The sequence below is a fragment of the Piliocolobus tephrosceles genome, chromosome 21 (genome assembly GCF_002776525.5).
Source record: "Piliocolobus tephrosceles isolate RC106 chromosome 21, ASM277652v3, whole genome shotgun sequence".
NCBI classification, from domain to species: domain Eukaryota; kingdom Metazoa; phylum Chordata; class Mammalia; order Primates; family Cercopithecidae; genus Piliocolobus; species Piliocolobus tephrosceles.
In genome coordinates, this window is record NC_045454.1 from 32,455,852 (window position 1) to 32,475,935 (window position 20,084).

The window sequence follows — 20,084 nt, forward strand, 5'->3', positions numbered from 1 at the left end:
TTTTTTTTTTTTTTTTTTTTTTTGAGACAGAGTCTTGCTCTGTCGCCCAGGCTGGAGTACGGTGGTACAATCTCAGCTCACTGCAAGCTCCGCCTCCCGGGTTTACGCCATTCTCCTGCCTCAGCCTCCTGAGTAGCTGGGACTACAGGCGCCCACCACCTCGCCCGGCTAGTTTTTTGTACTTTTTTAGTAGAGACGGGGTTTCACTGTGTTAGCCAGGATGGTCTTGATCTCCTGACCTCGCGATCCGCCCGCCTCGGCCTCCCAAAGTGCTGGGATTACAGGCTTGAGCCACCGCGCCCAGCAGAAACAATATTCTTTAACTAATTTGTGGTTTAAACCCACTGACAAAAGAGATTATTTGAGATGTTAATCCAGGCGCAGTGGCACGGATCTCAGCTCACTGCAACCTCTGTCTTCTGGTTTTAAGCGATTTTTCTGCCTCAGCGCCAGGGATTACAGGCGCCAGCCACCACGATGGGCTAATTTTTGTATTTTTAGTAGAGACGGAGTTTCACCATGTTGGCCAGGCTGGTCTCCAACTCCTGACCTCGTGATTCATCTGCCTCGGCCTCCCAAAGTGCTGGGATTACAGGCGTGAACCACTGCGCCTGGCCCCTTTATGTTATGATCTTTCATCTATACCCTTAAGTAAAGTGGAACGGGTTAGGGTTCGTGGCATAATAACACTTCATTGAATGCACAATAGTATTTAACACATTAAAAATATTGGATTAAAATATTAACTTCACACATAATCTAACATTTTTTAAATATACTGGATTTTATTATACAAAAGTACAATTAGTACAATATACTCATTTATTTTCATTTAAGTAAAATTAAAAATGTTTTCTTCTCATAATGCAAAATCATACTACTATGAACACCTACCTAATGCATCATTCAATATAAGTTAACCACAAACAGCCTCTTCACTTAATTTTTCATCACGCATCTTACATTTTAATGTCCTTACTCTTTCATAGAGAAAATCATAAATAATGGCCACTTAATAAAAAAGACTCTCATGTTTTTAATGCAGCAATAACTGATCACATGCTTTCACATGTGAATACAACCGATATAAACAGTAGGAAATATTTTGAGAGTTGAATTGCATCATTATTTACAAAAAATCTGTAATTTCTTCAAGAAATAAAGTATACTTTGAACATAATAACTCTGCAAAAAACCCTTCTACTCCTTTTAAAGTTATATACAAATAATTTTTCTACCAACTTTAGTCATTGCTTTTTTTTTCTTTTTTTTTTTTTTTTGAGACGGAGTTACACTCTTGTTGCCCAGGCTGGAGTGCAATGGCACAATCTCGGCTCACCACAACCTCCGCCTCCCAGGTTCAAGCAATTCTCCTGCCTCAGCCTCCCAAGTAGCTGGAATTATAGGCATATACCACCACACGTGGCTAATTTAGTATTTTTAGGAGAGCCGGGGTTTCTCCATGTTGGTCAGGCTGGTCTCAAACTCCTGACCTCAGATGATTCACCCACCTCGGCCTCCCAAAGTGCTGGATTACAGATATGAGCCATTGCATCTGGCCCCTTTAGTTTCATTTTCTATACTCAGCACTCTGATTTAGTATATCGGAAGTGTCAGTGCCTTATATATTTCTACTGTAAATTCTCTGATATTTATACAGATTTAATTTTGGTTAAATATTTTCATTTTTACTCATCTGCAAAAATATATTTTAGTATGAACTCTGGTGTCTTCTAAGCTGTACTTTTTGAAAAAGTGTTTAAAATTTATTAAATTTGCAAGGTTTTTCTTCAATATAAATTCCCTGATGTTGAACAAAGTTTGAGCAACTACTTCAGTTTTCTTCTAGTACAAAATGTGTACAATAAAATCTGTGATACAAATAAAGGTACTACAACCCTCTTCACATTTGTAATGTTCATCTTCAAAATAAATACCTTCTCCACTTTAAAGGTTTATATTTCCTGAAAGATCTTTTGATGGGAATTGCACTTATATTCCTTTTATTAAGTATGAACTCTCCAATGGTAAGATGTGAATAGATATTAATGGCTTTTTCATGGTCTTTATATTTGTACAATTTTTCTCAAGTATAAATGCTCTCCTGTGCAATAAGGTGTGAACATTCATTAAAAGTTTTGCCATTGTTCACACTTGTAGTTTTCTTCAGCATGAACTATCTTACCTATAATCAAGTGTGACAACCATTTAAAGGCTTTGTCACATTCTTTACATTTCTAGGATTTCTCACCAGTATGATTTTTTATGTTTAAAAAAGTTTTAGTTGTTGTCAAAAGCACTGTCACATCTTTCAAGTTTGTAGAGTTTCTTTTCAGTATGAATTATCTTTTTTTTTTTTTTCCTGAGACAGAGTGTTACTCTTTACTCTTGTTGCCCAGGCTGGAGTGCAATGGCACGATCTCGGCTCACTGCAACCTCTGCCTCCCGGGTTCAAGCAATTCTTTTGCCTCAGCCTCCCGAGTAGCTGGGATTACAGGCATGTACCACCACGCCTGGCTAATTTTGTATTTTTAGTAGAGACGGGATTTCACCATGTTGGTCAGGCTGGTCTCGAACACTCGACCTCATGTGATTCACCCGTCTCAGCCTCCCAAAGTGCTGGGATTACAGGCGTGAGCCACCACACCCAGCCCATGAATTATTTTATGTCTGGTAAGAATTGAGGACTTGTTGAAGGCTTCGCCATATTCTTCACATTCATAAGGTTCCTCGTCAGTATGAATTTTCTTATGTTTAGTAAGAATTCAGGACTGGTTAAAGCCTTTGCCACATCTTCACATTTGTAGCGTTTCTCTCCAGTATGAATTACTTTGTTCAATAAGGTTTGAGGACTGGTTGAAAGCTTTGCTGTATTCTTCACAGTTGTAGGGTTTCTCTCCAGTATGAATTATCTTATGTTTAGCAAGAGTTGAAGACTGGCTAAAGGCTTTATCACATTCTAGATATGTGTAAGATGTATCTCCAATATGAGTTATCTTATGTTTAGTAAGGTTTGAGAATTGGTTAAAAGCTTTGCCACATTTTTCACATTTGTAGGGTTTCTCTCCAGAATGAATTACCTTATGTGCAGTAAGTTTTGGGGACCGGTTAAAGGCTTTGCCACATTCTTCACATTTGTAGGGTTTCTCTCCAGTATGAATTATCTTATGTGCAGTAAGGTTTGAGGACTCATTAAAAGCTTTGCCACATTGTTCACATTTGTAGGGTTTCTCTCCAGTATGAATTCTTTTATGTTTAGTAAGGGTCGAGGACCAATTAAAGCCTTTGCCACATTCTTCACATTTGTAGAACTTCTCTCCGGTATGAATTATCTTATGTTTAGTAAGGTATGAGAATCGGTAAAAAGCTTTGCCACATTCTTCACATTTGTAAGGTTTCTCTCCAGCATGAATTATCTTATGTGTAGTAAGGGTTGAGGATTGGTTAAAAGCTCTGCCACATTCTTCACATTTGTAGGGTTTCTCTCCAGTATGAATAATCTTATGTGTAGTAAGGTGTGAGGACCGGTTAAAAGCTCTGCCACATTCTTCACATCTGTAGGGTTTCTCTCCAGTATGAATTCTTTTATGTGTAGTAAGGTGTGAAGACCGGTTAAAGGTTTTGCCACATTCTTCACATCTGTAGGGTTTCTCTCCAGTATGAATTATCTTATGTGTAGTAAGGGTTGAGGACTGCTTAAAAGCTTTGCCACATTCTTCACATTTATAGGGTTTCTCTCCAGTATGAATTCTTCTGTGTCTAGTAAGGGTTGAGAACCAGTTAAAGACTTTACCACATTCTTCACATTGGTAAGAATTTTCCCTAATATGAATTCTTTTATGTTGAGTTAGGTGTAAAAGCATGCAAAACGATTTGTCACATTTTTTACATTTGAAAGGCTTCTTTCCTGTATGTCTTGTCTTATGTATATTTGAATTTGAAAATTTATAAAAGACATTCGCATATTTATCACATTGAAATATTTCACTCTGGGTAGTTGTCAAACACTGGTTTAGTTCATTATAACATTCTTTGTGCAGATTACACTCATCCACACTTTTACAGTCTGTTCTTAACTGTAAATCTTCATGTACACATTTTCCATATCTTCTCAATATGACTTCTTGGAAAGAATCTTTTATGCCCTGCTCTGGCCAAAGGTCTTGGGCAAAATGAGAATATATAACTGAAAGAAATAAAAATAAAAATTACTCCATTTACTAGACTCAGATGAATATGCTTTACAAATGTAACCCATAAAATTATACAAACTACATAAACAAGATGGCAAAGCAAAAGAACAAAGGCCCTAATTTTTTTTTTTTTTTTTTTGAGACGGAGTCTCATTCTGTAGCCCAGGATGGAGTGCAATGGCATGATCTCGGCTCACTGCAACCTCCATCTCCCAGGCTCAAGCTGTTCTCCTGCCCCAGTCTCCAAAGTAGCTGGGATTATAGGCGTGCCCCACCATGCCCCGCCAATTTTTGTATTTTTAGTAAAGATGGGGTTTCGCCAAGTTAGCCAGTCTGGTCTTGAATTCCTGACCTCAGGTGATGCATCCACTTCAGCCTCCCAAAGTGCTAGGATTACCGCACTTTGGCGCACTGGCCACCATGCCTGGCCCAAAGGCCCTAATTTTTTTATGGACATGTAAATGTAACAAAAACATACAACAAAAATACATCTGAGGAAAATGTATAAATAAGTTAAGTGTGTGAAGTGCCCCAGCTGAGCACAACATAGAGAGTGACATAGAAGAAAAAGAAAAGTCTGTTACATTAATCCAACACAGCTCTTCCTGCTCCCCAATATAACTGTGCCTTTCGAAGTAAACTGCCAAGTTTTGGTTTCTTCTTTAAAAGACAATTAAAATACTGGCACATACATCTTTATTACTTGCTTCTAGGGTCCTGTCTAGACACTGGTTTCTGTCTCCTATGACAAATAGTGCTGAAAGAAACAGTGGTATACTTTGGAATGACAGTTTTAAGTCTGCTGAGACCAAAGCTAAATGTTACAGCAGCAGAGAGGCTGCAGTCCCACACACAGAAAACAGGTGTAGCAAGTTATTACTATTAAGAAGAATCAAAAATAAACCAGGCGTGGTGGTTCACGCCTGTAATTCCAGCACTTTGGGAGGCTGAGGCTGGTGGATCACTTGAGGTCACAAGTTTGAGGCCAACATGGTGAAACTCCATCTCTACTTAAAAAAAAAAAAATTAGCCAGGTGTGAGAGCGTGCACCTGTATTCCCAGCTACTTGGGAGGCTGAGGCGGGAGAATCGCTTGAACCTAGGAGGCAGAGGTTGCAGGGAGCCAAGATTGTGCCACTGCACTCCAGTCTGGGAGACAGAGCAAGACTCTGTCTCAAAAAAAAGCTAAAAAAAAAGAAGAAACACGAACTCCTTTAATTAAAAAATAAACACAAAATTGTAGACAAGACACATTCTAGGAACATGTTTGAGAGACTCCCAGGATCTCTAATCAAGACAATTGTTCAGACTATGCCAGGACAAAGCTACATTATAAAGATTGTGACAGGTAGCATTTTTTAATGTCCAAATTTCAATCAAAGATTACAAATGTATACAAAATAAGGCAATATGGTTTTATCAAAAATGTTATAAAAGTTTCAGAGAGAAACCATAAAAAATGTGGGTATTAATTTTAAAAATTGAAAATAAATTGAGGCCGGGCACGGTGGCTCAAGCCTGTAATCCCAGCACTTTGGGAGGCCGAGACGGGTGGATCACGAGGTCAGGAGATCGAGACCATCCTGGCTAACACAGTGAAACCCCGTCTCTACTAAAAATACAAAAAAACTAGCCGGTGAGGTGGCGGGCGCCTGTAGTCTCAGCTACTTGGGAGGCTGAGGCAGGAGAATGGCATAAACCCGGGAGGCGGAGCTTGCAGTGAGCTGAGATCCGGCCACTGCACTCCAGTCCGGGCGACAGAGCAAGACTCCACCTCAAAAAAAAAAAAAAAAAAAAAAAAAAAGAAAAGAAAAGAAAAGAAATTGAATACTCTGAGTGAAACAGAAACAGAGAACTACAGAAAATCAGAAAAATGAGAGTAAGAACACAAATATGTAAAATATCAGAAAAACAGAAATTATGAAGGCAAAAAATATCAAAAAGACTAACTGAAAAATCTTGAAAGAAAAAATGACATAAAAATGAAGAAGCTCAAAAAACAAACTAGGATATACACAAAGATATTTATAACAAACATATATATATGCCCAATTTCAAAAGTCACATACAAAAACAGCCTCTTGGAAACTGCAAGATAAAAGTGATGTATCATTTGCAAGCAGAGTCTTATGAGATAGCCAGTGAATTGTCAACAAAAATTTTGCAGGACAGAAGGGTACTGTCTGATATAGTCAAAGTCCTGAAAAAAAACAGCTATCAAGTGAGTATAATATCATCAGCAAATATGTCCTGCTGAATAAAAAAAACAAAACCTTCAAAAATAACCAAATTCTGAAAAAGTGTATTGGCACTCCATATGCTCTACATATAAAAGGTGCTAAAAGCAGTTGCTTCTACTGAAAATAACATTATTCAATGAAACAACACATAATCATAGAAAAATACATTATTTGCTCGAAAAGATATCCACAAACACAAAAATTAAATTTTTAAGCATTATTATAATGGTACAGAAAACATTTTTAATTATTCTCTAAAATTTGAAAATTAAAAGCATAGAAATCATTATAAACATCTTGCTAGTGAATATACAAAATAAAAAAATATAATTCAAACATCAATGAAAAATTTGAGGGCAGATGTAATGAGAAAAAACATTTGCATGTAACTGAAGTTTTTTTCTTTTTACCAGATTGAAATATATTGTTGTATCTTTTAGAGGTTTTACATAATCCCCAAGATAGCACAAAGAATATATTTGTATAGATACACAAAACAAAATAAGAAAGAAGTCAAAGTATATCAACAAAAAAATTAAAAAGACACAAATTAAGAGAGAAAATGAGGCCGGGTGCAGTGGCTCACGCCTGTAATCCCAGCACTTTAGGAGGCCGAGGCGGGCGGATCACGAGATCCAGAGATCAAGACCATTCCGGCTAACAGGGTGAAACCCCGTCTCTACTAAAAATACAAAAAAATTAGCCGGGCGTGGTGGCGGGCGCCTGTATTCCCAGCTACTCGGGAGGCTGAGGTAGGAGAATGGCGTGAACCCGGGAGGCAGAGCTGGCAGTGAGCTGAGATCCGGCCACTGCACTCCAGCCTGGTTGACAGAGTGAGACTCCACCTCAAAAAAAAAAAAAAAAAAAAAAAAGGGAGAGAATGAGAGACAAAGACAAAGATACAAGAATCACATAAAACAATAAAATAGCATTAATAAGTCTGTTTCAGAGTTTATATATATACACATACATATATATAACTAACTTCACAATCAAGAGACATACGTTCAATAAAGTGATTTATTAAAAAAATTTTGAGGCCAGGCACAGTGGCTCACGACAGTAATCTCAGCACTTTGGGAGGCCGAGGCAGGCAGATCATGAGGTCAGGAGATTGAGACCATCCTGGCTAACACGGTGAAACCCCATCTCTACTAAAAATACAAAAAATTAGCCCAGCGTGGTGGGCGCCTGTAGTCCCAGCTACTCGGGAGGCTGAAGTAGGAGAATGGCGTGAACCCGGGAGGTGGAGCTTACAGTGAGCCGAGATCTCACCACTGCATTCCAGCCTGGGCGACAGAGCAAGATTCCATCTAAGAACAACAACAAAAAATTTTGGCTAGGTGCGGTGGCTCACGCTTGTAATCCTAGGACTTTCAGAGGCCAAGATGGGCAGATCACCTGAGGTCAGGAGTTTGAGACCAGCCTGGCCTACATGGTGAAACACCATCTCTAGCAAAAATACAAAAATTAGCTGGGTGTAGTGGTACCCGCCTGTAATCCCAGCTACTCAGGAGGCTGAGACAGGAGAATCACTTGAACCTGGAAGGCGGAAGTTACAGTGAGCCAAGATCATGCCATTGCACTCCAGCTTGGATGACATAGTGAGACTTCGTCTCAAAAATAATAAATAAAAAATAAAAATAAAAAACCAATGTAGAAAATAACCTATATGTGATGGTCCGTTCTCAATTCCAAGTGCATTAGTTTTAAGCAGGTTACATGGAAATAAAGTGATAAAGAAGCAGAGTGTACTGAGTCACCAGCCGCCTCCTTACTGCCTTCTCTTTTACCCAGCAGCCAGGTGCCTATGGGTCAGGGCCCTTGCAACTACCCCCTCCCCATCCCACCAAAACATTTAGGTTAATTTGCAACATAGATAATTGTATCCTTTCTTATAAGCTAAATGCAGCCACTAGGGCCACAAGTGGCCTCTGAAGAGTCCTCAACAGTTGCAATTTATTTTGGGCTGCAATAAAATGCAACAGGACAACTCAAAAAGAAACACCTAAAGCCCTTGCCAATAGGTGACATCTGGGAAGACTGTGACCCCATAGTAGTCAGCCTATGAGGAACCGGGGGAGGAGCCTGTGCACTAAGAGACAAATTGTTTGTTGAAACTGTGCTGCGTGTGCCTGCATGCCAGACACTCAATCTCGCAAGACTGTCATTAAAAGTCTCATTTTCGCTGTTCTCCAGGTCTCTGAGTCCATTCTTTGGGTTTGGATGGGTGAGTTTGTTTCTCACACCAAGATCCAACTTGCCTCTCTACAAGAGTCAGCTAAAATCTAATGATAAAAAAGGACTGAAAGTGGCAAGATGGATTTAGACATTCCATACAAATATTAACCAAATGAGAGCTGAAGAGGCCAAAATAATATTACACAAGCTACATCTTAAGTCAAAAACTGTCACATTTTATAAAATATACTTAAGTCAAAACTGCAAAGAGACAAAGAAGGACATTAAACAATAATGCATTCATTTACTGGGAGCCTATGTATATATATATGTGCTTGTGTGTGTTTGTATCTCACATTAAGTTTCCAAATATATAAAGCAAATATTTACAGAATGGAAAAAACACCTAGACAGTAATATAATTATGGTAGGACATTTCAATACCCAACTTTCTGTAATAAAAATAATACAAGACAGAATATTAGTAAGTGAAGAGAGGACTTGAAGGCAGTATAAAATAATTATTTCTAACAGAGGTATAGAGAAGACGCCTCAACAATATCAGGATGCATGCCCTTCTCAATAGCTCATACAACATTCTCCTTGACAGATCACCTGATAGGCAAAAAAAGAAGTCTGTTTAACAAATTTTTTAAAACTTAAAATTTATGAATTACATTCTATGACCAAAATGAAATGAGTATAAAACAGACAAAACCTGAAAAATTTACAACTATATAGATATTAAATACACTCTCTCCAGCATGCTCCTGTTCAAAGGTTGAAATAATGTTTTGAAAATGTCCATACTGCTCAATGTAATACAGAGATTCCTGATTTCAAAATACATTACAAAGTTACAGAATAAAAACACTTTGGTATGAGTATAATGGCTAAAAAGTAGACTAATAGGCCGGGCATGGTGGCTCATGCCTGTAATTCCAGGACTTTGGGGGGGGGCCAAGGCAGGCGGATCACGAGGTCAAGAGATCGAGACCATCCTAGCCAACATGGTGAAACTGTCTCTACTAAAAATAAAAAAATTAGCTGGGCTTGGTGGCACGAGCCTGTAGTCCCAACTACTCAAGAGGCTGAGGCAGGAGAATCGCTTGAACCAGGAAGTGGAGGTTGCAGTGAGCCGAGATTGCGCCACTGCACTCCAGCCTGGGTGAGAAAGCAACACTCTGTCTCAAAAATAAGTGAACTAATACAATAGAAGTTAGCACATATATAAATGTTCACATGGATGGCCATATGAAGTTATTTGCCTACCCATAACTATTGCAGCATTGTTACTGAAAGCCAATAGGTAAAAGGAATGCAAATTTCTGTCACCAAATTATTCAGCACATATAATTTAAAATATAAAAATACTGGAATATCACCTAGGACTTAAAAAGCCAAAAATATTCGAACAACTAGAAAGATAAACCTTGATGACATTATGCAAAATGAAATGAGTCAGCCACAGAAAGAGACTGTAGGAGATATATGAAGCAGTTATACTCTTAGAAAAAGAAAACAGAGTGGTGTTTGCAAAGTGCCAGAAAATCAGAAAATTGGTTCTTGTTTAATGTGTATTGAGATTTAGCTTTGCAACATATAAATGTTCTAGAGATAAGTTGCATAACATTGTCATATAATTAGTAAGATTAAACAGCATATTTTATTTTTTTCAAAGACGGAATCTTGCTCTGTCACCTAGGCTGGAGTGCACTGGCATCGTGATCTCAGCTCATTGCAACCCGGGTTCAAGTGACTCTCCTGCCTCAGCTTCCTGAGTAGCAGGACTACAGGCAACACCATGCCCGGGTAATTTTTGTATTTTTAGTACAGACAGGGTTTCACCATGTTAGCCAGGCTGGTCTCGAACTCCTGACCTCAGGCAATCCGCCTGCCTTGTCTCCCAAAGACCTGGGATTACAGGCGTGAGCCATTGCACCTGGCCTAAACAGCGTATTTTAAAATGTTTGATAATAAATTTTGTTATGTGGTTCTGACAAGTAAAAATAAACAATACCTAATAAAGATACAAAGTTATGATAGTTTGTATATAATCTTCAAATCCAAGAGTGTTTCTCCCACACAAAAATAATTTAGGTTCACAATAGATATTGAAATAAGGAGATGACTGCTCACCTAGACAAGACTGAACAACCATTCACAACAAACCTACATAACAAATATATGTCATAAAAAATAAAGAGATAATATTTATAAAGGGAAACAGACAGAGAAAATTATATTGGCAATAGACATATGGCTGATTTGTATTTGATTCTGCTCCAAACTGCCTTAAATTGTACAGAGTTAAACATTGTCATACACAATTATAATATAAACAAAAACATCAAAACACAGTTAACTGGTGTGAAGTGGCATACCTTAAAATATATAACATAAAAATATAAAATCGCAAAACAAAAGAAAAATATGGAATGTAAAACTTATTGGACACCATCAAGTACATCAATATATTCATGAAATAAATCTTAGAAGACAAATATAGGGAAAAAGTAATACAGAGGTAAATTAAAGAAAAAGAAAGCTGAGAACTTCCTAAATTTTGATGTAATAAAAAAATTCTAACCAATAATACTTAATTCAAAGTTATTTTATTTGAAAAACAAAATAAAAATGAAGACCTTCCTAAATTAAATTTCAGGGTGTTCATTAAAACTAGCACAGTCCTACAAGAAATGTTACATGGTAGCCAGACACAGTGGCTCATGCCTGTAATTCTACAGCTTTAGGAAGCCAAGGCAGTCAGATCTCCTGAGACCAGGAGTTCAAGATCCAGTCTGAGAAACATAGACTCTGCACATAAACAAACAGAAATGCTAAAATGAATCCATTATGTTGAAAACTAAAATGATGCTAGATGGCATCATAAAACCATATGTAAATATAAAGCTCTCTATTAAATGTAAATATACAGACACAGAATTTTTTACTATCATAATAATGGTGCATAAAACCATTAAAGTTCTGTAGATATAAAAATTCAAGATATAAATCCGTTAATAGATACATAATATAATTTGCAATATCAATAACAAACTGGAAAACATAGCAGTATAGGTCTTGTATTTAATGAAAATTTTTAAGAAGGTAAACATATCTTTTTTACTTTTTTTTTTGGAGATGGAGTCTCGCTCTGTCACCCAGGCTGGAGTGCAGTGGCGCAATCTCGGCTCACTGCAACCTCTGCCATCTTGGTTCAAGTGATTATCCTGCCTCAGTCTCAGGTGCCCGCCACCACACCCAGCTAATTTTTGTACTTTTAGTAGAGACGGAGTTTCACCATGTTGGCCAGGCTGGTCTCAAACTCCTGACCTCAGATGATCCATCCACCTCAGCCTCCCACAGTGCTATGATTACAGGTGTGAGCCACCATGCCTGGCCTTATTTTTTTAACTTTAAGATGTTTTATGTAATCTCCATTTTAAGATAATTACATTATACTTCAAGATGACTACATAATATTTATAGAAAGTATGCAAATCAAAATGAAAAAATAAAGCATGTAACAATAAAGTTAAACAAAAATTAAGCTAGTAAAACAGAAAATGAGAAAAAACTTATCTACAAGAAACACGTAAAACAGAAACAATGAGGTAGTTTCTGCAGATCAACAGACTTAGTCTTTCCCCCTGCTGCTCTGAGCAATCCGGGCAGTACAGATGTACGGAATTTCCCCCAGTGCAGCACAGCCACTCCACCCAGGGGCAGCCAGAGTGCTTTCTTAAGTGGTTACCAGATCTCATGCATCCTGACTGGGTGAGACCGCCCCCCAACAGACATCATCAGATAACTTATAAAGGAGTGTTCCCACTGTCATCAGGTCATTCCCCTTCTAGGACAAAGATCCCAGAGGAAGGAGCAAGCAGTCATCTCTGCTATTCTGCAGGCTCCACTGGTTGACACCTCTGGGTGTGGGAGAAACCCAGGCAAATAGGGTCTGAAGTAGATCCCAAGCAAATCACAGCAGTGCTACAGAAAAGTGGTCTGATGGTTAGAAAAACAAACAAACAGAGGCCGGGCGCGGTGGTTCACGCCTGTAATCCCAGCACTTTAAGAGGCCGAGGCAGGAAGATCACGAGGTCAGGAGATCGAGACCATCCTGACCAATACAGTGAAACCCCGTCTCTACTAAAAATACAAAAAATTAGCCGGGCATGGTGGCGGGTGCCTGTAGTTTCAGCTACTCGGGAGGCTGAGGCAAGAGAATGGCATGAACCCGGGAGGCAGAGCTTGCAGTGAGCCCAGATCGCACCACTGCACTCCAGCCTGGGCAACAGGGTGAGACTCCATCTCAAACAAAAAAAAAGAAAAAGAAAAAGAAAAAAAGAAAAACAAACAGAAAGCAACAACAAAAACAGCACAAACAAAAAAGTCCCCACAAGAATCCCATCCAAAGGTCAGCAGCCTCAAAGATCGAAGCTAGAAAAACTCACAAAGATGAAAAGAATAAACCAAAAAATGCTGAAAACTTAAAAAGCCAGAGCGCCTCTTCACCAAATGATCCCAACTAGCATATCTCCAGCAAGGGCACAGAACTGGGCAGAGACTGAGGTGGATATATTGACAGAAGTAGGCTTCAGAAGGTGGTTAATGATGAACTTTGCTGAACTAATGGAGTATGTTCTAACCCAATGCAAAGAAGCTAAGAACCATGAAAAACATGACAGGAGCTGTTAACCAAAACAACCAATTTAGAGAGGAACATAAATGACCTGATGGAACTGAAAAACACAACATCAGAACTTCACAATGCAACTACAAGTATCAATAACCAAGTAGACCAAGCTGATGAAAGAACTTCAGAGTTTGAAGACTATCTTGCCCAAATAAAACAGGCAGACAAGATTGAAGAAAAAAGAACAGGAATGAAAGAAATCTTCGAGGTCTATGAGATTATGTAAAAAGACTGAACCTATGACTGACTGGGGTACCTTGGATAGGGAGAATGGAACCAAGTTAGAAAACATCCTTCAGGATATCATCCAGAAGAACTTTTCCAACATAACAAGAAAGGCCAACATTCAAAATCAGAAAATCCAGAAAACCCCAGTAAGATACTCCATGAGAAGATCATCCCCAAGACACAAAATCATCAGATTCTTCAAGATTGAAATTCAGGAATAAATGATAAGGCAGTCAGAGAGAAAGGCCACATCACCTACAGACAAAAGTTCATCAGACTAACAACAGACCTTTAAGCAGAAACCCTACAAGCCATAAGAGATTGGGGGCCACTACTCAACACTCTTAAAGAAAAGAATTTCCAGACAAGAATATCCAGGAAAACTAAGCTTCATAAGTAAAGGAGGAATACAATCATTTTCAGACAAGCAAACGCTGAAGGAATTCATCACCACCAGGCCTGCCTTCCAAGAGCTCCTGAAAGAAGGGCTAAACGTGGAAAGGAAAAAAACCATTACTAGCCACTGCAAAAACACACTGAAGTACAAAGACCAATGACACTATGAAAAAAACTATATCAAAGAGTCTTCAAAATAACCAGCTAGCACCATGAAAACAGGATCAAATTCACACATAGCAATATTAACCTTAAACTTTTTTTTTTTTTTTGAGACAGTCTTGTTCTGCCACCCAGGCTAGAGTGCAGTGCACAATCTTGGCTAACTGCAACATCTGCCTCCCAGGTTCAAGCAATTCTACCTCAGCCTCCCGAGCAGCTGGGATTACAGATGTGCACCACTATGACAGGCTAATTTTTATATTTTTAGTAGAGGTGGGGTTTCGCCATGTTGGCCAGGCTGGTCATGAACTCTTGACCTCAGGTGATTCACCTGCCTCAGCCTCCCAAAGTGCTGGGATTACAGGCATAAGCCACCGTGCCTGGCCTAATCTTAAATTTAAATGGGCTAAATGCCCTCATTAAAAGACACCTAATGTCAAGCTGGTTAAAGAGTCAAGACCCATTGGTGTGCTATATTCAAGAAACCCATCTCACATGCAAAGACACACACGGGCTTAAAATAAAGGAATGGAGGAAAATTCATCAAGCAAATAAAAGAAAAAAGGAGGAGTTGCAATTGTAGTTTCTAACAAAATAGACTTTAAGCCAACAAAGATCAAAACAGAAAAAGAAAGGCATTATATAATGCTAAAGGAATCAATTCAAGGAGCATCCAGATTTATAAAACACATTCTTAGAAACCTACAAAGGGACTTAAACAAACTCCCACACAATAATAGTGGGAGACTTTAACACCCTACTGCCAATATTAGACCAATAATTGAGACAGAAAAGTAACAAAGATATTCAGGACTTGAACTCAGCGTTGGGTCAAATGGACCTGACAGATATCTACAGAACTTTCCATCCAAGAACAACACAATACACATTCTCCTAAGTGCCACATGGCACTTACTTTAAAAGTGATCACATAATTGGAAGGAACACTCCTTAGCAAATGCAAAACAACTGAAATCATAACAGTCTCTCAGACCACAGTGCAATCAAATTGGAACTTGAGAGTAAGAAACTCACTCAAAACCACACAAGTACATGGAAATTGAACAACCTGCTCCTGAATGACTTCTGGGTAAATAATTAAATTAAATCAGAAACCAAGAAATTATTTGAAACCAATGAGAACAAAGAGACTATGTACTGGAATCTCTAGAACATAGCTAAAGCAGTGTTAAGGGGAAAATTTATACCACTACATAGGCACGTCGAAAAGCTGGAAAAGATCTCAAATTGACACCCTAACATTACAACTAAAAGAAGAAGAGAACCAAGAGCAAACAAACCCCAAAGCTAACAGAAGACAAGAAATAACCAGAATCCGAGTGAAACTGAAAGAGATAGAGACACAAAAATCCCTTCAAAAAAATCAGTGAATCCAGGAGCTATTTTTTTAAAAAACATTAATAAAATATATAGAACACTAGCTAGAGTAATGGAGAACAAAAGAGAGAAGAAGAAATAGACACAATACAAAATGATAAAGAGGATATCACCACTGACCCCACAGATATACAAACCATCAGAAAATACTATAAACACCTCTATGCACATAAACTGAAAAATCTAGAAGAAATAGATAAATTACTAGACACACACACCCTCCCAAGACCAAACCAGGGAAAATTTGAATCCCTGAATAGACCAATAACAAGTTCTGAAATTGAGGAAGTAATAAATAGCCTACAAACTAAAAATGCCCAGGGGCAGATGGATTTACAGTTGAATTCTACCAAAGGTACAAAGAGGAGTTGGTACCATTTCTTCTGAAACTATTCCAAATGATAGAAAAAGAGGGACTTCACTCTAACTCATTTTATAAGATCAGCATCATTCTGGTACCAAGGTCTGGCAAAGATATAACAACAACAACAAGAAGAAACTTCAAGCCAATATCTCTGATAAACATTGATGCAAAAATTCTCAATAAAATACTGGCAAACCAAATCCAGCAGCACATCAAAAAGCTTATCCACCCAGATCAAGTCAGTTTCATCCCTGGGATGCAAGGCTTTTTCAACATAAACAAATCAATAAATACAATTCATCATATAAACAGAACTAAAAACAAAATCCATGTGATTGTCTCAATAGATGCAGAAAAGGTCTTTGATCAAACTCAACATACCTTCATGTTAAAAATGCTCAATAAACTAGGTATTTACGGAACGGACCTCAAAATAATAAGAGTCATTTATGACAAACCCACAGTCAATATCATACTGAAAGGGCAAAAGCTGGAAGCATTTCCCTTGAAAACTGGCACAACAAGAATGCCCTCTCTCACCACTCTTATCCAACACAGTATTGGAAGTTCTGGCCAGGAAAATCAGGCAAGAAAAATAAATAAGGGGTATTCAAATAGGAAGTAAAACTGTCTCTGTTTGCAGATGACATGATACCATATCTAGAATGCCCCAATGTCAGCCCAAAAGCTTCTTCAGCTGATAAGACGCTTCATCAAAGTCTCAGGATACAAAATCAATGTGCAAAAATTACAAGCATTTCAATACATTAACAATAAACAAGCAGAGAGCCATATCATGAATGAACTTCCATCCACAACTGCTACAAAAAGAATAAAATATCTAGGAATACAGCGAACAAGGGAAGTGAAGGACCTCTTTAAGAAGAACACAAACCACTGCTCAAGAAAATCAGAGAGGACACAAATAAATGGAAGAGATAGAAAGAATCAATATTGTAAAAACAGCCATAGTGCCAAAAGTAATTCAATGCTTATCCCACTAAACTAAAGACATCTTTCACAGAATTAGAAAAATCTATTTTAAAATTCATATGGAACCCAAAAGACCCCATATAGCCAAGACAATTCTAAGCAAAAAGAACAAAGTTGGAGGCATCATGCTACCTGACTTCAAACTACACCACAAGGCTATAGTAACCAAAACAGCCTGGTACTGGTATAAAAACATACACATAGACCAATGAAAAAGAATGCAGAATTCAGAAATGACTGCTTATCTACAACCATCTAACCTTTGAAAAATCTGACAAAAACAAACAATGAGGAACAAACTCCCTATTTAATGAATGGTGCTGGGAGAACCAGCTAGCCATATGCAGAAAACTGAAATGGGAACCCTTCCTTACACCTGTACAAAAATTAACTCAAGATGGATTAAAGACTTAAATGTGAAACCCAAAACTATAAAAACCCTAGAAGAAAATCTAGGCAATACCATTCAGGACATAGGCATGGACAAAGATTTCATCATGAAACGTCAAAAGCAACTGCTACAAAAGCAAAACTTGACAAATAGAATCTAATTAAACTAAAAACCTTCTCCACAACAACAACAAAAAAACTATCAACAGAGTGAACAGAATCGGAGAACATTTTTGCAACCTATTCATCTGACAAAGATTAATATCCAGAGTCTAAAAGGAACTTAAGGAAGTTTACAAGAATAAAACAAACAACCCCATTAAAAAGTGGGCAAAGAACATGGATACTTCTCAAAAGAATACATTTATGTGGCCAAAAAAAAAAGCTCAACATCAGGGATCATTAGAGAAATGCAAAGCAAAACCAGAATTAGATACCATCTTATGCCAGTAAAAATAATGATTATTAAAAAGTCAAGAAACAACAGATGCTGGTGAGACTGTGGAGAAACAGAAATACTTTTACACTGTCGGTGGCAATGTAAATTAGTTCAATCATTGTGGAAGACAGTATGGGAATTCCTCAAGGACCTAGAACCAGAAATACCATTTGACCCAGCAATCCCATTACTGGATATATACCCAAAGGAATACAAATAATTATATTATAAAGGTAGGTGGATGTGGATGTTCACTGCAGCACTATTTACAATAGCAAAGACATGGAATCAACCCATACACCCATCAATAGTAGACTGGATAAAGAAAATGTGGTACATATACACTACGGAATACTATGCAACCATAAAAAAGAATAAGATCATATACTTTGCAAAGGCATGCATGAAGCTGAAAGCCATTATCCTCAGCAAACTAATGCAGGACACAAAACCAAAAACCACATGTTCTCACTCATAAGTGGGAGCTGAACAATAAGAACACATGGGCCAGGCACAGTGGCTCATACCTGTCATCCCAGCACTTTGGGAGGCTCAGGTGGGCAGACCACAAGGTCAGGAGATCAAGACCATTCTGGCCAACACGGTGAAACCCCATCTCTACTAAAAATACAAAAATTAGCTGAACATTATTAGGTGCATGCCTGTAATCCCAGCTACTTGGGAGGCTGAGGCAGGAGAATCGTTTGAACCAGGGGGTCGGAGGTTGCAGTGAGCTGAGATCATGCCACAGCACTCGAGCCTGGTGACAGAGGAAGACTCTGTCTCAAAAACAAAAAAACAAACATGGACACATAGAGGGGAACAACACACACTGGAACCTGTCAGAGTGGGGGAAACAGCATCAAGATAAATAGCCAATGCATGCAGGGCTTAATACCTAAGTGATGGATTGATAGGTGTAGTAAACCACCACGGGACATGTTTACCTATGTAACAAACTTGTAAATCCTGTACATGTACCCCAGAATACACAAAAAAATAATATTTTTTTAAAAACAATAACAATGAAACTGGTAATAGTAACTGTATTTCTTTAAGCAATAATTTTAAATATAAATTAGTTAAACTACTTAATAAAAAAATGTAATCCCAGGACTTTGGGAGGCCCAGAGGGGCTGATCACTTTAACTCAGGAGTCTGAGACCAGACTGTACAACATGGCAAAACTCTGTCCATACTAAAACAAAAACAATAAAATGAGCTGGGCATGACGGCACATATTTGCAGCCCAGCTACTTGAGAAGCTGAGATGAGATCATCTGAGTTTGGGAGGTTGAGGCTGCAGTGAGCTGTAATCATGCCACTGCAAACTAGCTTGGTTGACAGAGTGAGACTCTATCTCAAAAATAAATAAATTTATAAAAAGAAAAAGAAATAAGATGCTTGAGTAGTTTAAGTAAAAAAGCATACAATATGCTGTCTATAACAGACTCATTTTAGCATTGAGTCAAATAGGCTGAAAGTAACAGAATGAAAAGAATCTATATTCCATGCAAATAGTAATCATAATTGGGTGAGGTGATAGTAATTATATTGAATATAATATGCTTTAAGTCAAGAACTAACATGAGACAAACACTGATATTATATAATGGCCAAATGGGTCAAGAATCTATAACTATCATATCTATCTATTTATGTTTATATGTATATGTATATATAACATCAGGACTCAAAATATATAAAGCATATTTTGGCAAAGGTAAAGCAAGAAATACATAGCAACATAATAATTGTAGACATCAAGATCCCATTTGCAATAATAAATAAAAATGTAGATAAAAGATCAATAAGAAAACAGACAACATTATAGACTGTGTTAACTATTTCGCATATAGACAAATACCTGAGAGTGGATAAATTATAAAGTAAAAAGGTTTATTTGGCTTACAATTTGGCAGACTATATAGTATGTGTCAGTCAGTATCTGCTTCTGGGGAGGGTCTCAGGAAACTTACAATCTTAGTGGAAGACAAAGCAGCTGGACATATCATATGGTAAGAGACAGAACAAGTGTGAGGTGAAGGAGACAGGTTATTTTAATGAACCAGCTCTCATTTGAATTAATGTAGTGAAAACTTTCTGATTACTAAAAGGATGGTGCCATGGCATTTATGAGAATTTGTTCCTATGACCCAAACACCTCCTACCAGGTTCCACATCCAATATTGAGTATTATGAGCCTTGCAGAACATGGACATCCAAGCCATGCCACAGACCAACTAGGCTTAACAGCATGTAAAAACTTTGCAGTTAAAAGCAAGAGTACATACAATATTTTTATTTGGATGTGATATATTCTGTTAGGACGCATAAAAAGTCTTATTAAAGAATACCACCTGGGAGTAGTGGCTGATACATCTAATCCCAACAATTTGGAA

General features: G+C 37.9%; 1 protein-coding gene across 2 annotated transcripts in view; it reads right to left on the bottom strand.

Moving 5' to 3' along the window:
* Nucleotides 1–771: 771 nt before the first annotated feature.
* Nucleotides 772–20,084, bottom strand: part of ZNF430 (zinc finger protein 430) — a 40,535-nt gene continuing 21,222 nt past the window's right edge. For both annotated transcript variants that reach the window (XM_023190114.3, XM_031934907.1), the window contains exon 5: nucleotides 772–4,186. In XM_023190114.3, the coding sequence (XP_023045882.2) occupies nucleotides 2,796–4,186 (1,391 nt within the window). In that variant the 3' untranslated portion in view covers nucleotides 772–2,795. The remainder of the gene's footprint in view (nucleotides 4,187–20,084) is intronic.